At 43.1% G+C, this 19241-nt stretch overlaps 1 protein-coding gene and 1 non-coding gene across 9 annotated transcripts in view; both read left to right on the forward strand.

The window, feature by feature from the left end:
• UBN2 (ubinuclein 2) overlaps positions 1 to 19241 on the forward strand; it is a 1075602-nt gene that overhangs the window by 195004 nt on the left and 861357 nt on the right. For 6 of the 8 annotated variants that reach the window (XM_040360987.1, XM_040360994.1, XM_040360990.1 and 3 more), the window contains exon 2: positions 3346 to 3432. In XM_040360987.1, coding sequence (XP_040216921.1) covers positions 3346 to 3432 — 87 coding nt within the window. Of the gene's footprint in view, positions 1 to 3343; positions 3433 to 10759; positions 11760 to 19241 lie in introns of those variants that run through there. The other 2 variants (XM_040360992.1, XM_040360991.1) reach the window with 2 other exon arrangements.
• On the forward strand, positions 14203 to 14321 carry LOC120946298. The gene has a single exon (XR_005750656.1). It is a non-coding gene; the product is annotated as a 5S ribosomal RNA (ribosomal RNA).

Consider the following 19241-nt stretch of genomic DNA (forward strand, 5'->3'; position numbering starts at 1 on the left):
TGTATCAAAATCTCATTATAAATAATAATAATCTATCCATAAACATGAAATTTCCAGTGCAAAGTAAATGTCCCTTTAAGCACACTGTCACTCAGGTGCCCTTGCTTTAATCCATAAACGCGCAAAGAAACAGCAGAGGGTCCCACCACCATAACACTCTACTCTCATCTTTAGTAAATGACTTTATTGAACTAAAAATTGGTCAAATGTGCATTTCCCTTTAAGGGGGTTCACTCCAAGGCTAATGATGGTGGGACCCTCTGCTGTTTTTTTTTTTTTTACACGTTTATTGATCCTTTAAATAATGTTTTAGTATTTACAGACCAATGAATATTAACCACTTGACAACTGGGCACTTAAACACCCTTAAAGCGGGGGTTCACCCTTAGAGGGCACTTTTCCCCCTTAGATTCCTGCTCGTTATTACTAGGGGAATCGGCTATTTATTTTAAAATATGTGCAGTACTTACCCGTTTACGAGACGCATCCTCTCCGTCGCTTCCGGGTATGGGCTTCGGGAATGGGCGTTCCTTCTTGATTGACAGGTTTCCGAGAGGCTTCCGACGGTCGCATCCATCGCGTCACGATTTTCCGAAAGAAGCCGAACGTCGGTGCGCAGGCGCAGTATAGAGCCGCACCGACGTTCGGCTTCTTTCGGCTACGAGTGACGCGATGGATGCGACCGTCGGAAGCCTCTCGGAAGAATGTCAATCAAGAAGGAACGCCCGCTCCCGAAGACCCATACCCGGAAGCGACGGAAGAAGATGCAGCTCGAAAACGGGTAAGTACTGCACATATTTTAATATAAATAGCAGATTCCCCTAGACCGAACGAGCAGGAAGCTAAGGGGAGATTTTTTTTTTTTTTTTAAATGGGTGAACTCCCGCTTTAATAACCAGACCAATTTTCAGCTTTTGGTGCTCTCACGTTTTGAATGACAATAACTCAGTCATACAACACTGTAACCAAATGAAATTTTTGTCCTTTTTTTCCCACAAATAGAGCTTTCTTTTGGTGGTATTTGATCACCTCTGCGTTTTTTTTTTCCCCGCTATTAATGAAAAAAACGAAAATTTTGTAAAAAAATGAATTTTTCTTCATTTCTATCATATCATTTTGTAAAAAAGTAATTTTCCTCATACATTTGGCCTAAAATGCATACTGCTACATATTTTTGGTAAAAAAAAATTTGGATATTATTTAGTCTGGGTGAAAGTTATAGGGTCTACAAGCTTTGGTACCAATTTCTGAAAATTGAACAATTTGATCACACCTGAAGTACTGACAGCTTCTCTCATTTCTTGAGACCCTAACAAGCCAATAAAGTACAAATACCCCCCAAATGACCCCTTTTTGGAAAGTAGACATTCCAAGGTAGTTAGTAAGAGTCATAGTTAGTTTTTTGAAGTTGCCATTTTTTCCCACAATTCTTTGCAAAATTAAGATTTTTTTTTTTTTTTTTTCATACCAATATTGTCATTATAACAGGTTATTTCTCTCACATGGCATGTATATTCCACAAATGACACCCCAAAATGTATTCTGCTGCTCCTCCTGAGTATGGCGATACCACATGTGTGAGACTTTTACACAGCGTGGCCACATACAGAGGCCCAACACCGAAGTAGCAACTTCAAGCATTCTAGGAGCATAAATTACACATCTAATCTCTCAACCACCTATTACACTTTTGAAGGCCCTGGAGCACCAGGACAATGGAAACGCCCACAAAGTGACCCCATTTTGGAAAGCTAACACCCCAACGTATAATATATGAGGCATAATGAGTCTTTTGAACAGTTCATTTTTTTGCAGATGTTTTTGGAAAATGTGGAAAAAAAATGAAAACGCATTTTTTTTACACAAAGTTGTCCATTTATAGGATATTTCCAACACATAGCATGTACATAGCAAAAATTACACCCCAAAATATATTCTGCTGCTCCTCCTGAGTATAGCGATACCACATGTGTGAGACTTTTACACAGCGTGGCCACATACAGAGGCCCAACACCGAAGTAGCAACTTCAAGCATTCTAGGAGCATAAATTACACATCTAATCTCTCAACCACCTATTACACTTTTGAAGGCCCTGGAGCACCAGGACAATGGAAACGCCCACAAAGTGACCCCATTTTGGAAAGCTAACACCCCAACATATAATCTATGAGGCATAATGAGTCTTTTGAACAGTTCATTTTTTTGCAGATGTTTTTGGAAAATGTGGAAAAAAAATGAAAACGCATTTTTTTTACACAAAGTTGTCCATTTATAGGATATTTCCAACACATAGCATGTACATAGCAAAAATTACACCCCAAAATATATTCTGCTGCTCCTCCTGAGTATGGCGATACCACATGTGTGAGACTTTTACACAGCCTGGCCACATAGAGACCCAACATCCAAGAAGCACCATCAGGTGTTGTAGGGACACAAATTACACATCCAATTTCCTTACAATCTATCACATTTTTGAAGGCCCTTCATATTTCTAACACAGCATGTACATACCAAGAGTTACACCCTAAAATACATTCTGCTGAGTAATGGGTACAAAAAAAAAGGATTACCTGTGTTTTTAGTAGTGCAATTGTCCACAGGAGGAGAGCCCTGATCCAGGCAGCAGGCAGGGACGTGGTCAGCGACAATGAATGGAATTGTCCAGGCAGCAATATTGTTCATAGTCGGTACATAGCCAGCAGTGCCAAAATATTGGTCCTGGTAGTAAGGCCAGGAAAGAATGGGGACAGGGGTAGAGGCTTCTCCCACCCAAATCTCTTTGAAGCCTCCGGGCAACCAGACCCTAATCTGGGAATGAGAAAACTAAAAAATTAGTTTTTTCATCCAGAAAAACAATTCTGGAGCCCCTCACATGTGTGAGACCCCTGTGTTCCCACTAGCATAGCAGGGTAAAAGATCAATCCAAGGGGCAGGCAAAAAACGTGGTCAAACAGTCCAGGGTCAATTCCAGAGCAGGCAGATGTAGGTACAGTTTAGGGTTAGGCAAAAGAGTGGTCGTATAACAAGCCAGGGTCAGTTCCAGAGAAAGCAGAGGTATTTTTAGCATTAGGCAAAATCGTGGTCGTATAACAGTCCAGGGTCGGGCTCGGGCGGGCGCGCTCGGGCGCGCACAACGCAGTCTCTGGGAGGACGTACATTGACGCCCTCCTAGAGTACAGGAACCGCTCTGTAGCCGTATTTTGGCTATAGGGCGGTTACCAACTGGTTAAAAGTCAAACCAGTTTTGAGAACCTGCAGAACAAATGTTAATTTGGTTTGTTTAATGCATGCTGGTGGAACAATGATTTTGCAACCTGGATTTATTATTTTTTGTTTTTCAGGTTAAATTATCAGAATCTGATCCATTTAATGATGAAGAACGTGAACGACTTGAGATAGAGAAGATGGCAAAGTTTGAAGCAACATATGTAAGTATTTATTTTAGAAATACACATTTATGGTTTTGGGCTTTTAATTATCAGAGAACTGATTTATAGACATTTATTGTAATGGATTTGATTACAAAAGGGGGGCATTCAAAATAAACCATTGCAAATTTCTTTCCTGGAACCATGGCTTGCAGGAAAGAAAATTGCATGGTTGCCCCATCAACACAAAGTACTGTGTGTCCCCCCTGCCATGACACTTGTACTCTACCGGCAGGGTTGAGGGGCAGGGAAAGCTGTCCACGCCAAAAGTGATTATTGCTACAAGCTGTAGCAGCCGCTAGCGATAATGGCAAGTAAATCAGGCAGAATGTTTGTACCCTAATTGACCAACTTGGTACTTTCAGCCTGCCCACACACAGTTTGATCTTAGCTGGTTCCTGTTGATCCAGCCGAGAATTAAACCATCTATATTCTTACTGTAGTAGTGCATTTAAAGTGAAACTTCAGTCAGAAAATTAAGTCTTGACAGATTGCTTCATGCTCTTTTCTTTTGCAGTCTTGCCTATAGAAATTATTAAAAACCGTACCTATATTGTTTACTGTTTTCAGTAGTTCACTATCTCATTCTGCTCTGCACAGCCGTCTTCTGTTCAACTTTTTTCCACGCCTTAGCACAATGTGGACATCTCACTAGAGCCTGATCTGCTCACAGCATGAAGATCTAATACTGTTGAAAAGGATGAGAAACAAGTATTTGTGGCCCGTGGTACCTATAAGGAAGTCAAAGGTCTGCTCTGTACTAGCGCTACCATTTTGTCTGTTCTCAGCATGGTATTTTGGGTGCTTGCCCTTGTGCATGTGCGTATGGGAATGCACTTTACATCATATATCTGCTAACCAAAATGTCAGGTGTCAAGAGAGACCCTAACAGCAGACCTTACATGTAACTACAGTGGGGATCGAAAGTTTGGGCACCCCAGGTAAAAATTTGTATTAATGTGCATAACGAAGCCAAGGAAAGATGGAAAAATCTCCAAAAGGCATCAAATTACAGATTAGACATTCTTAAAATATGTCAAAGTTAGATTTTATTTCCATCATTTGCACTTTCAAAATGACAGAAAACAAAAAAATGGCATCTTCAAAAGTTTGGGCAGCCTGCAGAGTTAAAGGAGTTCTCTGACCTAAAACTTTTAACCCCCGCTGTGCCCGGGCTGTAAAAATATACAAAATAAACTTTCACTTACCTGCCTACGATCCCCCGTTGTTCCGATATCGCCGTCCCGTTCTCCGGTCCCGGTCTCTTCCGCTTCCTGTGTGTCGGTGACTCATAGTGCGCTCAGCCTATCAGCGGCCGCGACGGGACATTGCTGCGGCCGCTGATGGGCTGAGCGCACTATGAGTCACCGACACACAGGAAGCGGAAGGGGCCCGGGACCGGAGAACGGGACGGCGATATCGGAACAACGGGGGATCGTAGGCAGGTAAGTGAAAGTTTATTTTGTATATTTTTACAGCCCGGGCACAGCGGGGGTTAAAAGTTTTAGGTCAGAGAACTCCTTTAATATCTTGTACTGCCCCCTTTGGCAAGTATCACAGCTTGTAAACGCTTTTTGTAGCCAGCCAAGAGTCTTTAAATTCTTGTTTGAGGTATCTTTGCCCATTCTTCCTTACAAAAGTCTTCCAGTTCTGAGATTTCTGGGCTGTCTGTCACGCACTGCTCTTTTAAGGTCTATTCATAGATTTACAATTATGTTGAGGTCAGGAGATTGTGAAGGCCATGGAAAAACCTTCAGTTTATGCCTCTTGATGTAATCCCCCATGGATTTTTAGGTGTGTTTAGGTTCATTATCCATTTGTAGAAGCCATCCTCTCTTTAACTTCAGCTTTTTCACAGGTGGCATCAAGTTACCATCCAAAATTTGCTTAAATTTTATTGAATCCATTTTTCCTTCTACTCGTGAAATGTTCCCTGTGCCACTGGCTGCAATAAAACCCCAAAGCATGATTGATCCACCCCCATGCTTAACAGTTGGACAGAGGTTCTTTTCATTAAATTCTGTGCCCTTTCCTCTCCAAACGTACCTTTGCTCATTCCAACCAAAAAGTTCTATTTTAATCTCATCGGTCCACAGAACTTATTTCCAAAATGCCTCAGGCTTGTCTATACAGTGATGAAAATAAGTATTTGAACACCCTGCTATTTTGCAAGTTCTCCCACTTGGAAATCATGGAGGGGTCTGAAATTGTTATCGTAGGTGCATGTCCACTGTGAGAGACATAATCAAAAAAAAATAATCCAGAAATCACAATGTATGATTTTTTTAACTATTTATTTGTATGATACAGCTGCAAATAAGTATTTGAACACCTGAGAAAATCAATGTTAATATTTGATACAGTAGCCTTTGTTTTCAATTACAGAGGTCAAACGTTTCTTGTAGTTTTTCACCAGGTTTGCACACACTGGAGGAGGGATTTTGGCCCACTCCTCCACACAGATCTTCTCTAGATCAGTCAGGTTTCTGGGCTGTCGCTGAGAAACACGGAGTTTGAGCTCCCTCCAAAGATTCTCTATTGGGTTTAGGTCTGGAGACTGGCTAGGCCACGCCAGAACCTTGATATGCTTCTTACAGAGCCACTCCTTGGTTATCCTGGCTGTGTGCTTCGGGTCATTGTCATGTTGGAAGACCCAGCCTCGACCCATCTTCAAAGCTCTAACTGAGGGAAGGAGGTTGTTGCCCAAAATCTCGCAATACATGGCCCCGGTCATCCTCTCCTTGATACAGTGCAGTCGCCCTGTCCCATGTGCAGAAAAACACCCCTAAAGCATGATGCTACCACCCCCATGCTTCACAGTAGGGACGGTGTTCTTGGGATGGTACTCATCATTCTTCTTCCTCCAAACACGGTTAGTGGAATTATGACCAAAAGGTTCTATTTTGGTCTCATCTGACCACATGACTTTCTCCCATGACTCCTCTGGATCATCCAAATGGTCATTGGCAAACTTAAGACGGGCCTTGACATGTGCTGGTTTAAGCAGGGGAACCTTCCGTGCCATGCATGATTTCAAACCATGACGTCTTAGTGTATTACCAACAGTAACCTTGGAAACGGTGGTCCCAGTTCTTTTCAGGTCATTGACCAGCTCCTCCCGTGTAGTCCTGGGCTGATTTCCCACCTTTCTTAGGATCATTGAGACCCCACGAGGTGAGATTTTGCATGGAGCCCCAGTCCAAGGGAGATTGACAGTCATGTTTAGCTTCTTCCATTTTCTAATGATTGCTCCAACAGTGGACCTTTTTTCACCAAGCTGCTTGGCAATTTCCCCATAGCCCTTTGCAGCCTTGTGGAGGTGTACAATTTTGTCTCTAGTGTCTTTGGACAGCTCTTTGGTCTTGGCCATGTTAGTAGTTGGATTCTTACTGATTGTATGGGGTGGACAGGTGTCTTTATGCAGCTAATGACCTCAAACAGGTGCATCTAATTTAGGATAATAAATGGAGTGGAGGTGGACATTTTAAAGGCAGACTAACAGGTCTTTGAGGGTCAGAATTCCAACTGATAGACAGGTGTTCAAATACTTATTTGCAGCTGTATCATACAAATAAATAGTTAAAAAATCATAAATTGTGATTTCTGGAATTTTTTTTTTTTGATTATGTCTCTCACAGTGGACATGCACCTACGATGACGATTTCAGACCCCTCCATGATTTCTAAGTGGGAGAACTTGCAAAATAGCAGGGTGTTCAAATACTTATTTTCCTCACTGTATGTTCATTTGTAAAGTTCAAATGATGATTTTTGTGGGGAGGACGTAGAAGAGGTTTTCTTATGATGACTCTTCCATGAAGACCATATTTGTACAAGTATCTCTTTAGTGGAATAGTGTACCACAACTCCAGTGTCTGCCAGATCTTTCTGGAGGGATCGTGCAGTCAAACGTGGGTTTTGAATTGCTTTTCTCACAATCCTGCAAGCTGTTCTGTCTGATATTTTTCTTGGTCTTCCAGATCTTGCTTTAACTTCCACTGTTCCGGATGACTGCCATTTCTTAATTACATTCCGAACAGAGGATATTGACATCTGAAAACGCTTTGCTATCTTCTTATAGCCTTCTCCAGCTTTGTGAGCGTCAACTATTTTCAGTTTTCTAGACAACTGCTTAGAAGAACCCATGGTGCTGATTGTTGGGGCAAGGTCAGATGAGTCTGGGCATTTAGAAACCTTTGAGATTGACATCACCTGGTCTTCCCAGACGATGATTGAGAACAATCCATGACACTGGCAGGTCTCAGATTTGCAAAGGGGGCAGTGCATGCTATAAATTCTGCAGGGTTCCCAAACTTTTGCAGATGCCATTTTTTTGTTTTTCTGGAATTTTGAAAGTGTAAATGATGGAAATAAAATCAAACTTTTTTTTTTTGACATATTATAAGAATGTCTAATCTGTAAGTTGATGCCTTTTGGAGATTTTTCCATCTTTCCTTGGCTTCGTTATGCACATTAATACAAATTTTTACCTGGGGTGCCCAAACTTTCGATCCCCACTGTATGTAACTATTGAAGTTTGATGATCACCAAAACAGATTGGTGCATCTCCAAGCCTTCAGTGTCGTCTCCTAAGTTTACACCCAGTATTCAGGTGCTGGCAGAAATAAAGTACATCTTACTCCAAAATGTAATATAACATGCAGATATCTTGGATATTTTAATTATGTGGGTGAAACGTGTCAGTGGGGCGTGACCGATGGGCTGGGATCTGAGCTGAGGCCAGTTTTCATTCACCTAACATTGGAGTTGAATACAGTGTTTGCCGGTATCTGCATCCTATATTGCAATTTGTTAGTACTCAAACAGATCCACTTTGCCTCACCTCTAAGTCCTCATCTTAGTTGGCCTCATCTGTATCCATCTCCAACCCACAGTCAAAGGACCCTTTAGGTGACCATAACTCGCTGCTCTGATGAGCCTTGTGTGTCTGAGAGCTGTGTCTCCCAAATATCGATGGGTTATGAACTCGGTTATTATCATTTCTCCAAGTGACAGGGCAAGCAGGCAGTGTCCTTCACCTTCCTGTCATACTTGACAGGAGTATAGCCTCAGATAGTATTGTATAATCAACTATAAAAAAGTACCATCATCCAAATTAAGATGGGGAGGCCAGAGAGGGTGGGGGTATGGGTGCAGTTGCTGAGGCTGTACACATATACCCACCCCAAAGTATCAACCACAAACAACTGCTGACTGGTTTCCTTGTAAGGTTTCTGTTGGAGTGGAGTATAGACTGGTCTTTCATCTTTTAACCAGTTTTGCAGAGTGAAACCGCTTCTTCAGGAGGAATTGTCTATGAAACCGATAATACAGTAAGACAAATGGTAAATACAATATAATACAGCCATATTGAACATAATATGGCCAATATTATAGTAAATAGATCTGCTCACCCAACTGGTCAAGGCTGACTGACAACCGACCCACATGCTAAAGTGTGGATCGAAGGTGAAGAGAGGGACTGGAAAAGGGGGGGGGGGAGAGGTCAAAATGGAGGGGGGGGCGGAGGGGGCTATTGGGTGAGGGACAAAATGGGGGGGGGGGAGAAGGAAAAGGAATGGAGAGGAATGGAGAGGGGGGAAAGGGGAGGAGGAAGAAAAATATATAGAGTGTAAAGGGGGTAGAGAAAAAGGGGCGGGAGGAGAGTGAGGGAAGGCTAAAAGCACCAATCACCCACCATAGCACACCACACATTGAGGGTATATAACTAACTCACCACTTAACCAAATGAAAAGGGAAAAAATATATTTCAAAATACCGGGGCAGGAGACACTTCAGGGCGAATCAGAGGAATCTCAGGTAGAACCCAGCCACAATAACTTCAGGGATATAGGTGTGTGTGTGTGTGTGTGTGTGTGTGTGTGTGTGTATATATATATATATATATATATATATATATATATATATATATATATATATATATATATATATATATATAAAATTGGAGGTGCCACTATACCCATGTAAGTGATGGTGGCTAGCAAGTCAAAGCAGCACTATGTGGCACTGAAATCTGCGGGAGAAAGTGTAATCGTGCATCAAACGGGGGGGATGGTGCCAGACGGAAACCCCAACACATCATTCCCCACACGTTCTGACTTGCCTGAAAATACACCACCCGTCACACAGCCCCTTGGGAAACAATTCATACTGCTCTTCCAACGGGTCCATTGGGACCCGTTAAATTAGCTCACCAACCCAGGGATGCGGAGCGTGCCCCGACAGACGTCACAGGGTCCGCTTACCCGCACTGCGCAGGTGTGCGATTCCGCGCTACTGCCTATGTGTGCCCTGGCAGAGCCAATTTTTGTTTTTTTGTTGAAAAAAAATTAGACCAAATAAAAAATGCAAAACATTTTTATATTTTGTTATACAATTTTGCAAACGGGTAATTTTTCTCCTTCATTGATGTATGCTGATAAGGCTGCACTGATGGGTGGCACTGAGAATGGGCACTGATAGGTGGCAGTGATGTGCACTGATTGGCACTACTGGTGGGCATTAATAGGTGGTACTGTTTTGCACTGGTGGGCACTGGCAGGCGGTACTGGTGGGCACTGATGAAGCGGATGTGCCTCTTCCACTGGGGACCGATGTCCCTTACACAAAAGTCTGGTGATTGCCTTTTTTCTCCCCATGCTGTCGCGTGAGGAGGAAAGGAAAAGATTACCAAGCTTTGGTTATATCGCGTGATCAGCTAAGGGGCTGTGATCGGCTCCTTACTCGGATCTGTGATCACCCGAGTCTCAGTAACTCTGTGATCAGAGCGCGCCCTACAGGGGGCGCTTGGGGAGCGTGCAAAGGGGAGGACGTCTATTGACGGCCTCCTGGCAATTCAGGTCCGGGCTGTAGTTGTCATTCGGCTATAGCGTGGACGCCTAGTGGTTAATTTTACAGCCTTTAGTCTGACATATGTTTCTATAGACTTTGCAAATCTAGACTTTGCAATATTTGCTCACTCTTCTTTGCAGAACTGCTCAAGTTCAGTTAAATATGATGGTGACCGTTTGTGGACTACAGGCTAATGCCATGTACACACGATCGGTTCGTCTGAAAACGGTCCATCGGACCGTTTTCATCATCGGACGAAACGATCGTCTGTGGGCAAGTCCATTGGTTAAAAATTCATGCATGCTCAGAATCAAGTCGACGCATGCTCGGAAGCATTGAACTTCATTTTTCTCAGCACGTCGTAGTGTTTTACGTCACCGCGTTCTGACACGAACGGATTTTTAACTGATGGCAAGACTGATGAAAGTCAGCTTCATTGGATATCTGATGTAAAAATCCATCGGTCCGTTTTCATCGGATGAACCGATCGTGTGTACACGGCATAACAGTCCTTCCACAGATTTTCAGTGGGGTTTAAGTCTGAGCTCTGACTGGGCCTTTTTCTTTTAACCACGGTGTGGTCATTTTTACAGTGTGCTTTAGGTCCTTGTCATGTTGGAAGGTAATCCACCTCCATGCTTTACTGTAGGAATTATGTTATTTAGATGGTGAGCTGTATTGGATTTTTGCCAGATGTATTGTTTGGCTTTGAGGCCAAATACAATTTTAGTCTTGACTAGCCAAAACAGGAGGAGAAAAAAGGCACGTGGTCTGATGCATGGATCCTTTTAAAACGTCTATTTAATCAAAACAAAAGGGTATATACAGAAAATACAAAAAAATGCTACTTATTCGTAAGAGTGGGTGAGTTACAATACAAGTACCCCTTATTGAACAGTGTTAAATATAGAATGGTGCCCATATACGGGATTAATGTTGAATGAAACCCTTTGTTTATTTTATTCCTCCTGCAGTTTTCTTTATTTACACTTTACAACTTTTAATAAGAAACATTGTGAGTAGTAGGGTAGAATGGAGGGATAAAGAACCAGTGTCTTCCAGAGTACCACCCGCCTAGGATTCTATGTTGATGAAATAAAGAGGACCCTCCAAGATATGCCTGTTTTCACACCTCATTGTATTTATCAACTGTCCTTTATGGTGCCTGTTAGGTATTCCATCCTTTTTTTATGTCCCTGATCCTGATGTGAAGCGAGTGCCAGGAATTTTTTTAGGTGTCAAAAAATCAGAACAGGATAGACCTAAACAAAAAAAAAAGACACCAAAAATCTTTTTTTAGGTGTAAAAGGGATCCAGGTGTCAAAACTGAAGAGTACAGGCAGGTAGCTTATTTGGGGTGTAATGCCAATGAAAAATTATTTTTTATTGATTGTAGAAAAAAAGGGGAGGTGTTGGGAGGTCACCACTCTCCCACATGGCGATGGGACGATTGAGGAAGGGACGACTGTCACAGAGGTGAGCACACAACAGTAAAGATAAAAATTCTATATTACATAAATAACATAATTTACAATATAGCAAAACATGTGTAGCAAGAGGTTTAAAAGGTTACTAAAGATGCATGGATTATTCCGACGCATTTTGCAGAGCCCTAGACTGTTGCTTCTGGGCGACTACATGCATCTAGATTTGTCAACCAAATTACAAAAAACATCATATATACAACTTTTTTGATATTTATTTCAATTATCTCATAGTATACAATATAATATAATCTAAGTGCTCACCAATTTACACAAGTTTGACTGTGGTTTGCAACATTATTGGAAGAATCAACCCGACATCCGGCACGTGATCATTGGTCTTTGTGCATCCCACTCTTCCATGCTGAGACATAGTGTTTATCTACAATTTACAATATCTTATTTACATCTTTAGATACCCACATCTGCTCCTGATGAGTGGAGATATTCCACAAAACGCATGGAGCAATTGGATGCTACTCGTGTTACCATCTAGGAACAATTTGCAACCCTACTGTGCTATGCTGACATTGTTTTACATTCTTGTTGTTGATATGGAACAAGAGTCTGGCAATACTATGCACTATTTTATTATGCTATTATACTTGTATGTATTGTATGGAATAAATATTTTATATTTTTATAAAAAATTATTCCTTGATTCCCAGCCATATTTGTACCCATTTACCTTGTATGCTTCATATAAATTCCTACTGTTTCCCCCCCTAGTTAGTCTTGCAATTTAGGGATGGAGGCTATGAACTCTAAATTGTTATAGGCTTATATAAAGTCCCACATGGTTTTTATCCTTTATCAAAGTGATCAGTATTGTCAGAGCTATTGATCTGGTCTGGTGGGCATCAGACTGTAACCAAGGGAAGGAGAGGTAGCAACCATCTCCCGGTAGTCACCTACAATATCAAGGTTGTATACTAGGATATAGAAGAAATTATATTTCTCTCATCACCTTCCAGGACGGCACCCGAGAGATGATGGCTCCTCCCCACAGGAAACACAATCACTTAACAATTTAAAAGTCCCCACCCTTCCCCTTGATCCTCAGTATTGATTGTGTTTCTCCCGAACACATCGTCACGTTTGTTTTGTTTGAATACCTAGAGACCGGGGAGGGTCGAAGGTACCCCTGTTGAGACAGGTCTTAGGGAGGCCGGGGAGGGCTGAACTAACCTGTAGGCCTTCGGGTCTAACTCACAGGTCGCCCCAGGCGTGCACCAGCGCTCTGAGCTGCGGGGAGGCTTGCCATCGCTAGGGTGCAGAAGAAACGCCGCCATTTGAAGAGCTCTCTCTTCCCGGGTACTGCTTCCTACTTTTGGAAACATGGCGCTCCAAGCCTCTCTGAGTGAAGGTGGGGCTTTTGCCTCACAGCGCAACCCGGAAGGGACGCCGGAGAGAAGCATGGCGGTGGAAGGGTCGGCTTGCGGATAGCCCTTACAAGAGGTACCGACAGCCGGGGACCCAGCCAAACCTCCTCATGGACAGGAGGAGATGAAGGCAAATGTGACTGCAGGCAGATCCAGGTCGGGGCGCAGTGAGTACATTCCCCCTTGGAAAGGGAGGAGGAAAGGGAGTGAGAGTCCTGGTCTTCAGGGTCTGAGTCTCTGGGGCCAGCCAGCCAGCACAGGACTGGTTTTTACTTCTCACCCTTTCACCTCCCCAGTACAAACCTGCAGTCCTGGGGGAGGACAAAGTAATATTATGCATATATGTATATCTCTTGTCTTGCAAAAACCCCCCAGCGGATCCCAGGAGACCCCAAATAAACAGTCTCCTACCGCTACAGGGCATAGCTCCTCATAACTTGGCAGAGAAAGGAAAAACTTTCCATGAAGCCGCCAGGCAGTCCGTAACTTAAGGTCTGACATAGAGGAGCTTATCCCTAGAGAAGACATATCCTCCCAAGAAGGCCTCGTCCGAACGGAACCTAGTGCCCTTCCCCCGCCCTCAGTCATTCCCTCTAGTCCAGGTAGAGGAAGCTTAAGGAGGACAGGGAGGATATGGTAAGCCAAGCTAAACAGGAGCCATTCACCCTAGAGGGTCTGGTTGGACTCCTGCAGGCAAATACAGGCCTCTGAGGAGATTATAAAATCCCTAGAATAATCTCATAAAAGGGGGCTGAGCAAGGCTCAATCCAGTTAGGGCCAGCCTGCCATGAATCTGACAGGCAGATCACAAGGGTGCAGTTAGGTTTTTTAGCCAAAAAAACTGACCTCCTAAACTCTTAGGATAGGCCCAACAGGGGGCATACTAGTGGGTTTATTACCCTTGTGGGGGTTGTTTATTGGTTACAATATCTCCCAAGTTCCAACCGATCACTTCCTCCTTACACTGCTGGTATATCTGTCAGTGTGTTAGAGTTAATCTAAACCTCTTGTGGCTCAGGCAACAAACCATTTAGGTGGTGTGAGAAGCATAAAGCCTACGGCCACATCACCCTGAAAGCGCCCGATCTCGTCTGATCTCGGAGGCTAAGCAGTGTCGGGCCTGGTTAGTACCTGCATGGGAGACCGCCTGGGAATACCAGGTGCTGTAGGCTTAAAAATGCTAGCCTGCAACCCTTAATTGGGAGTTTCTCTAGTACAAACCCCTGTGTTAAAGCTATGAAAATCAGCCATACAGGTGTCTGATTGCCTCCAGCCTGAGACTATGGTCACCTCTTCATGAGAAACCTAATTGATTTCTGAATCTGTGCTCGTTAAGACCTTAAAGGCTTGGACTAGCTCCCACCTGTGTGTGGAACAGCTACACCTACTCAGACCTTTGCAATAGCAGAATAGCAGCTACTACTATTGTGGTATAGTCACACACCTCGGATTTCCAGTATTTGGAACTACCATGTTCCTTCACTGGGATGAAGGATCAATATCTGAAACTCAGGTTATGCTAGGATAGAGCGTTGGTCTGTCCGCACATCAGAAATGCACAACATGGGTTTATCTTGGGTCATTTCTGAGATATATGTGTGTGTGTGTGTGTGTATGTGTGTGTATATATATATATTTGTGTGTATATATGTAGACTGATGATCAAGGGATATCCTATGACTCACCAGAAATGCCTAAAATTGATTAGATAACGGTACTCTGTTCCTTATCAAACGCATAACACTGAATGGTGGTGACGCCTCTATGGTATATTCGCACACTATTGTTATTCAGAAACATACCACATTGAGTTACTGTCGGTGTAATTTCTGTCGGATACATGCATGTATATTATTGCTTATCAGAGAAGCATGACATTGATTTGTCGGTGACACCTCTATTATATAAACCGCACACTATGGTTATTCAGAAACATACCACACTGAGTTACTGTTGGTAAAAATTTCTGGAGGTTACATGTTGGTACACTATTACTTATCAGAAACGCATGACGCTGAGTTACTGATAGCGACACTTCTGCTGGTTTTATGACTATACAATTTTGCTGATCAGAAACGCATAGCATTGTATTATTGTTAAGGATATTTATAAATTCAGATATGCACTGCTTTAAGGGTCCTTTTTTTGCTAGTGACATTTCTGTTGATTAGATGACCCGACAAGGTTGCATTAAGTAACACATTGGGTTGCCGACAACATGCTGTTGGTCATATAAACTTTCCAAGTTTTTTTTTTCTAATCAAAATAATGCACAACTGGTATTGTGGGTTCATGACGGTATACTGTTACTATCCAGAAACGCACAGCATTGAGTTTTCTTGCTAGTGACGTTTCTATCAGGTATATGACTGTGGGTGTTGGAATACACAATGTTACTGTCTGTAACATTTCGGTCCCTTGTCCTATACCCTATTGTTTATCTGAAGTATGCTAATACCACTCTCTGCTAGTTATGACTGCAGGGAGTATAACACCAGCAATACACGGTTGAGGCCGCATATGTCCTTTTGGTCATATTGGCCATGCGACTGCTTTTTCTATGATCATCAGAGATATACTATAGGTGCTAGTATTATTTTCTGTTGATTGGAAGACCATACTGCGGTCAGTCAGGAATAGACAACACTATAGTGGTTCTTGTCCTCCTGTCCTGAATCTATTACCTTGGGTCGCTGCACATAAATAAAACACAGCAGTAGAAGGTGTCTGTGTCCTCTGCGTTCTTTATTACTCAGAAAAAACACTATATTGGCTAGTGGCCTCTCTGTTGAATGTAGGACCTATAAACCTATTAAGCATCAGAAGCTCACACTTGGAGCTTCTGTCCTTTCTCTGGGCTTAGGTTATATGGTATCTTACTACATATGAGAAATGCACACCTAAGGTTGGTTGTGTCTTCTCTATCCTACAGGTTTCTGTATATCAGAAAACACAGCAGTGGAGGCTGGGGGTGTCTATTTGTTTTTCCATATTAAGTCTGAGCTTGCTGTCCTTCGGAAATACAAGATCTAGGACCTGTATATCTGGGACATTTTGGTCACTTTATTTCAGACCTTATTTTCCATTCACATGGAAGGAACAGGATTTCTGATTGCGGGCCTTTACTTCTAGGCATGCCAGAGACATTCCCTAGACCTGAACCCAGTAGGGTTATAGGACACTGGAAGGAGGTCATAAAATCACCTAGTAGGTTATTTTTTAGTAGGAAAGGGGTTACGCTGTTAGGGGCTGTTTGCCTAAAAAATTCAGCATCAGGATTTTTTCTGACTGGTTCTCCCGATCCGATCCGAGCTTTATAGCTCAGTGTATGTCCTTCATGTCACCCCCTCGGACGAACTGGATATGAATAACCAATATTCATCTTTTACTCCTACTATGGCATTGGTCCCTTGTGGTAGGGATCTGCTTAACTTAAAGCGAACCCCCGCTTTAACACTCCTTGGTGCGTGGAGTGGATCATGACCTCAAACACTGGATTTTTACAGAATACTGTATTCTGTTGGCGTGTGGCACTCATGGGTTTACCCTGAGATTATAGGGTAAAATGTATCTGCATATTATACGCGGGGGGCGGTGAAAAGTTTTCTTTCCCCGACACCTTTGTTCTTTTCTGTTATATACCAATGAATGCAGTGGTTACTCGCAATTTTGTAACAGGCTTCTTTTCTGCGTAGTTTAATGATCGACGCGCAGGGTTATAAGGAGCCTAGGGTATATAGAACAATCTCACATCTGACATGTCGGTATTCAGATGGGAAGGAACCCAGAAATGGGGAATGACCAGGATGGGACCTGCTTGTCAACCGGCTTGCAGAGCAGCTGTTTTATCCGGTCTAGCAGTGTACGTTGGAGACAGGAGTTTGTCCACCCGTATTGGCGGACGCACGAACGAGCCACGCCAAGGCATCCTGTGGTCCGGACACTGACCAATAAGTGTCCTCGCTATAAAGTCACATGCATTCCAATGAATGGAGGTGGACAGGTGGACTGAAGGGAGTGCAGGAGCACACCAAACGCCCTGCTTGGTCACATACCTGTCCAGTCATTTGAGTGAAGGGAATAGACTTCCCTTAATCTAGTATCCTTGAGTGGGTTTATTTCCTTGTTTCACCAGAACTATGGCAAACAAAAAAGGGGGACCCACAAGGATTGTACGTCGGGAGACCCTGTTTCTTTCTAAACCATTCTCCTGTACAGACTAGTGGCTTAAAACCACATGTTTTTATCTGGGTTGATCAAAGTAGGTCTTTGTTTCACAGAACAAATCTCTGACTAAACTTTGGATGGTCTTATGCAGCTTTGCAGACACTATCAACCACGATGGCTAGAATATTGGCGCAGCCAACCTTTCTATCCTAAAGAATACTCAAGCTCTCAGAATTTTTTTCTTTAAGAGCACGTGCCACCTAGACTCTGCATCCAAAGAGGAGACAGGAGCATAGGTGGAGCAGACCTGCAGGTCATTTTCATGATCCAGCTAGGATACCCTCATCACACACTAGGAAGTGGAAGTGGAAGTGGTGAAATAAAATCAGATTCTGACAACTAGCAAAAGACCTTGCAGGCAAGGGTCCCACCCTAAAGTAGGCCTGTTGGTTACTCGTCTATCCTCTCGGGTGCCGTCCTGGAAGGTGATGAGAGAAAACGGACGTTACTTACCGGTAACGGTGTTTCTATGAACCTTCCAGGACGGCAGGCCTACTTCCCGCCCTATGTGGAGGGAAAAGATGAGCTAAACGCTAGGTGGTAAGTACCTATACGGAACAATGTCCCTTGTGAACCAGTTCAGGACTACTCTAATTCATACTGAGGATCAAGGGGAAGGGTGGGGACTTTTAAATTGTTAAGTGATTGTGTTTCCTGTGGGGAGGAGCCATCATCTCTCGGGTGCCGTCCTGGAAGGTTCATAGAAACACTGTTACCGGTAAGTAACGTCCGTTATTCTAGTGGTGCAAAAGCACCTCCAATCAACATAGCCTTCCGCTATATAGTATATTGTACCTACAATTCAACCGACAACCAGGCTATCCATAGAAACGCATCAGTCCAACTACATGGCATAAGACGCATGCCAACCAAAATTTACCAAACATACAAACGGCTACACGGATGTGTGTCCCCATACTAACATATGCGCAGTGCACATATGTGTGTGTAACTTCCTCAAGATTCCTCACATCACCATACTAGCCAATGTATTTTGCCCCTCATAACTCTTCCACATCTATTCAACCAGTCAACTAAAAATAACAGCCTTCAATACTATCTGTACTAGATCCCATGCTAAAAACCACCTAATGATCACCATGTATATCACTTAACCAGTGCCATACGCGCTGAGCAACATTAACCACAAAGCACATAATAAACAATAACATCCAACCCTCTCGCCATGTAACAATCCCCAAACCTATCCCAATACAGACCTATATAAGACTAAATCATCCACATCCCCTACAACCACACTAATTCTAGTCTCCAACGATTACCTTATTATCAGGATGTTGCCTGCATAGATATGCAGCAGACCAGTGTCCACCTACTCTGGCATCCATGTCTTTTATCCTCCTCCCACTGGAAAGTGCATCCAAACAGCGCAGTTACCGCTTCCTTAAGACATGACCCCTTCGAAATGACTGGCATGGCTCACCAACGTCCTATCCAGCATGGGCTAGCCCTATAGAAGCACATGCACATCACCCATCTGATCTCGTCCGCAGATTTTAACAGCAGGACAGTGAGGACCACGCTTAGCGCCTCCTGTCCACCAAGGAGAATTGCAGCAGACAGGTGCAGAGGACAACACCCTCATTGTCCACCAGGGGAACCCAAATGCCTCACCATACAACAGACCAAGCCAGCAGTCAGACTAACCCAAAGATACTCAATCATATGATTTCGTTTATAGCAACTGCAAGTCATGGTACTCTCACTATAGGAATACTCGCAGTATTACAGAAATTGATTAAAAGTGCTGTATTTAAACCTGGAGGCATAGTCGCCCTTTGGTTATAAATGCATTTAGCCTTTTTATTGTAAGCTCTTATCAAAATCTCCTCCGCAATTTTTGG

Source organism: Rana temporaria, chromosome 7 (assembly GCF_905171775.1).
Source record: "Rana temporaria chromosome 7, aRanTem1.1, whole genome shotgun sequence".
NCBI classification, from domain to species: domain Eukaryota; kingdom Metazoa; phylum Chordata; class Amphibia; order Anura; family Ranidae; genus Rana; species Rana temporaria.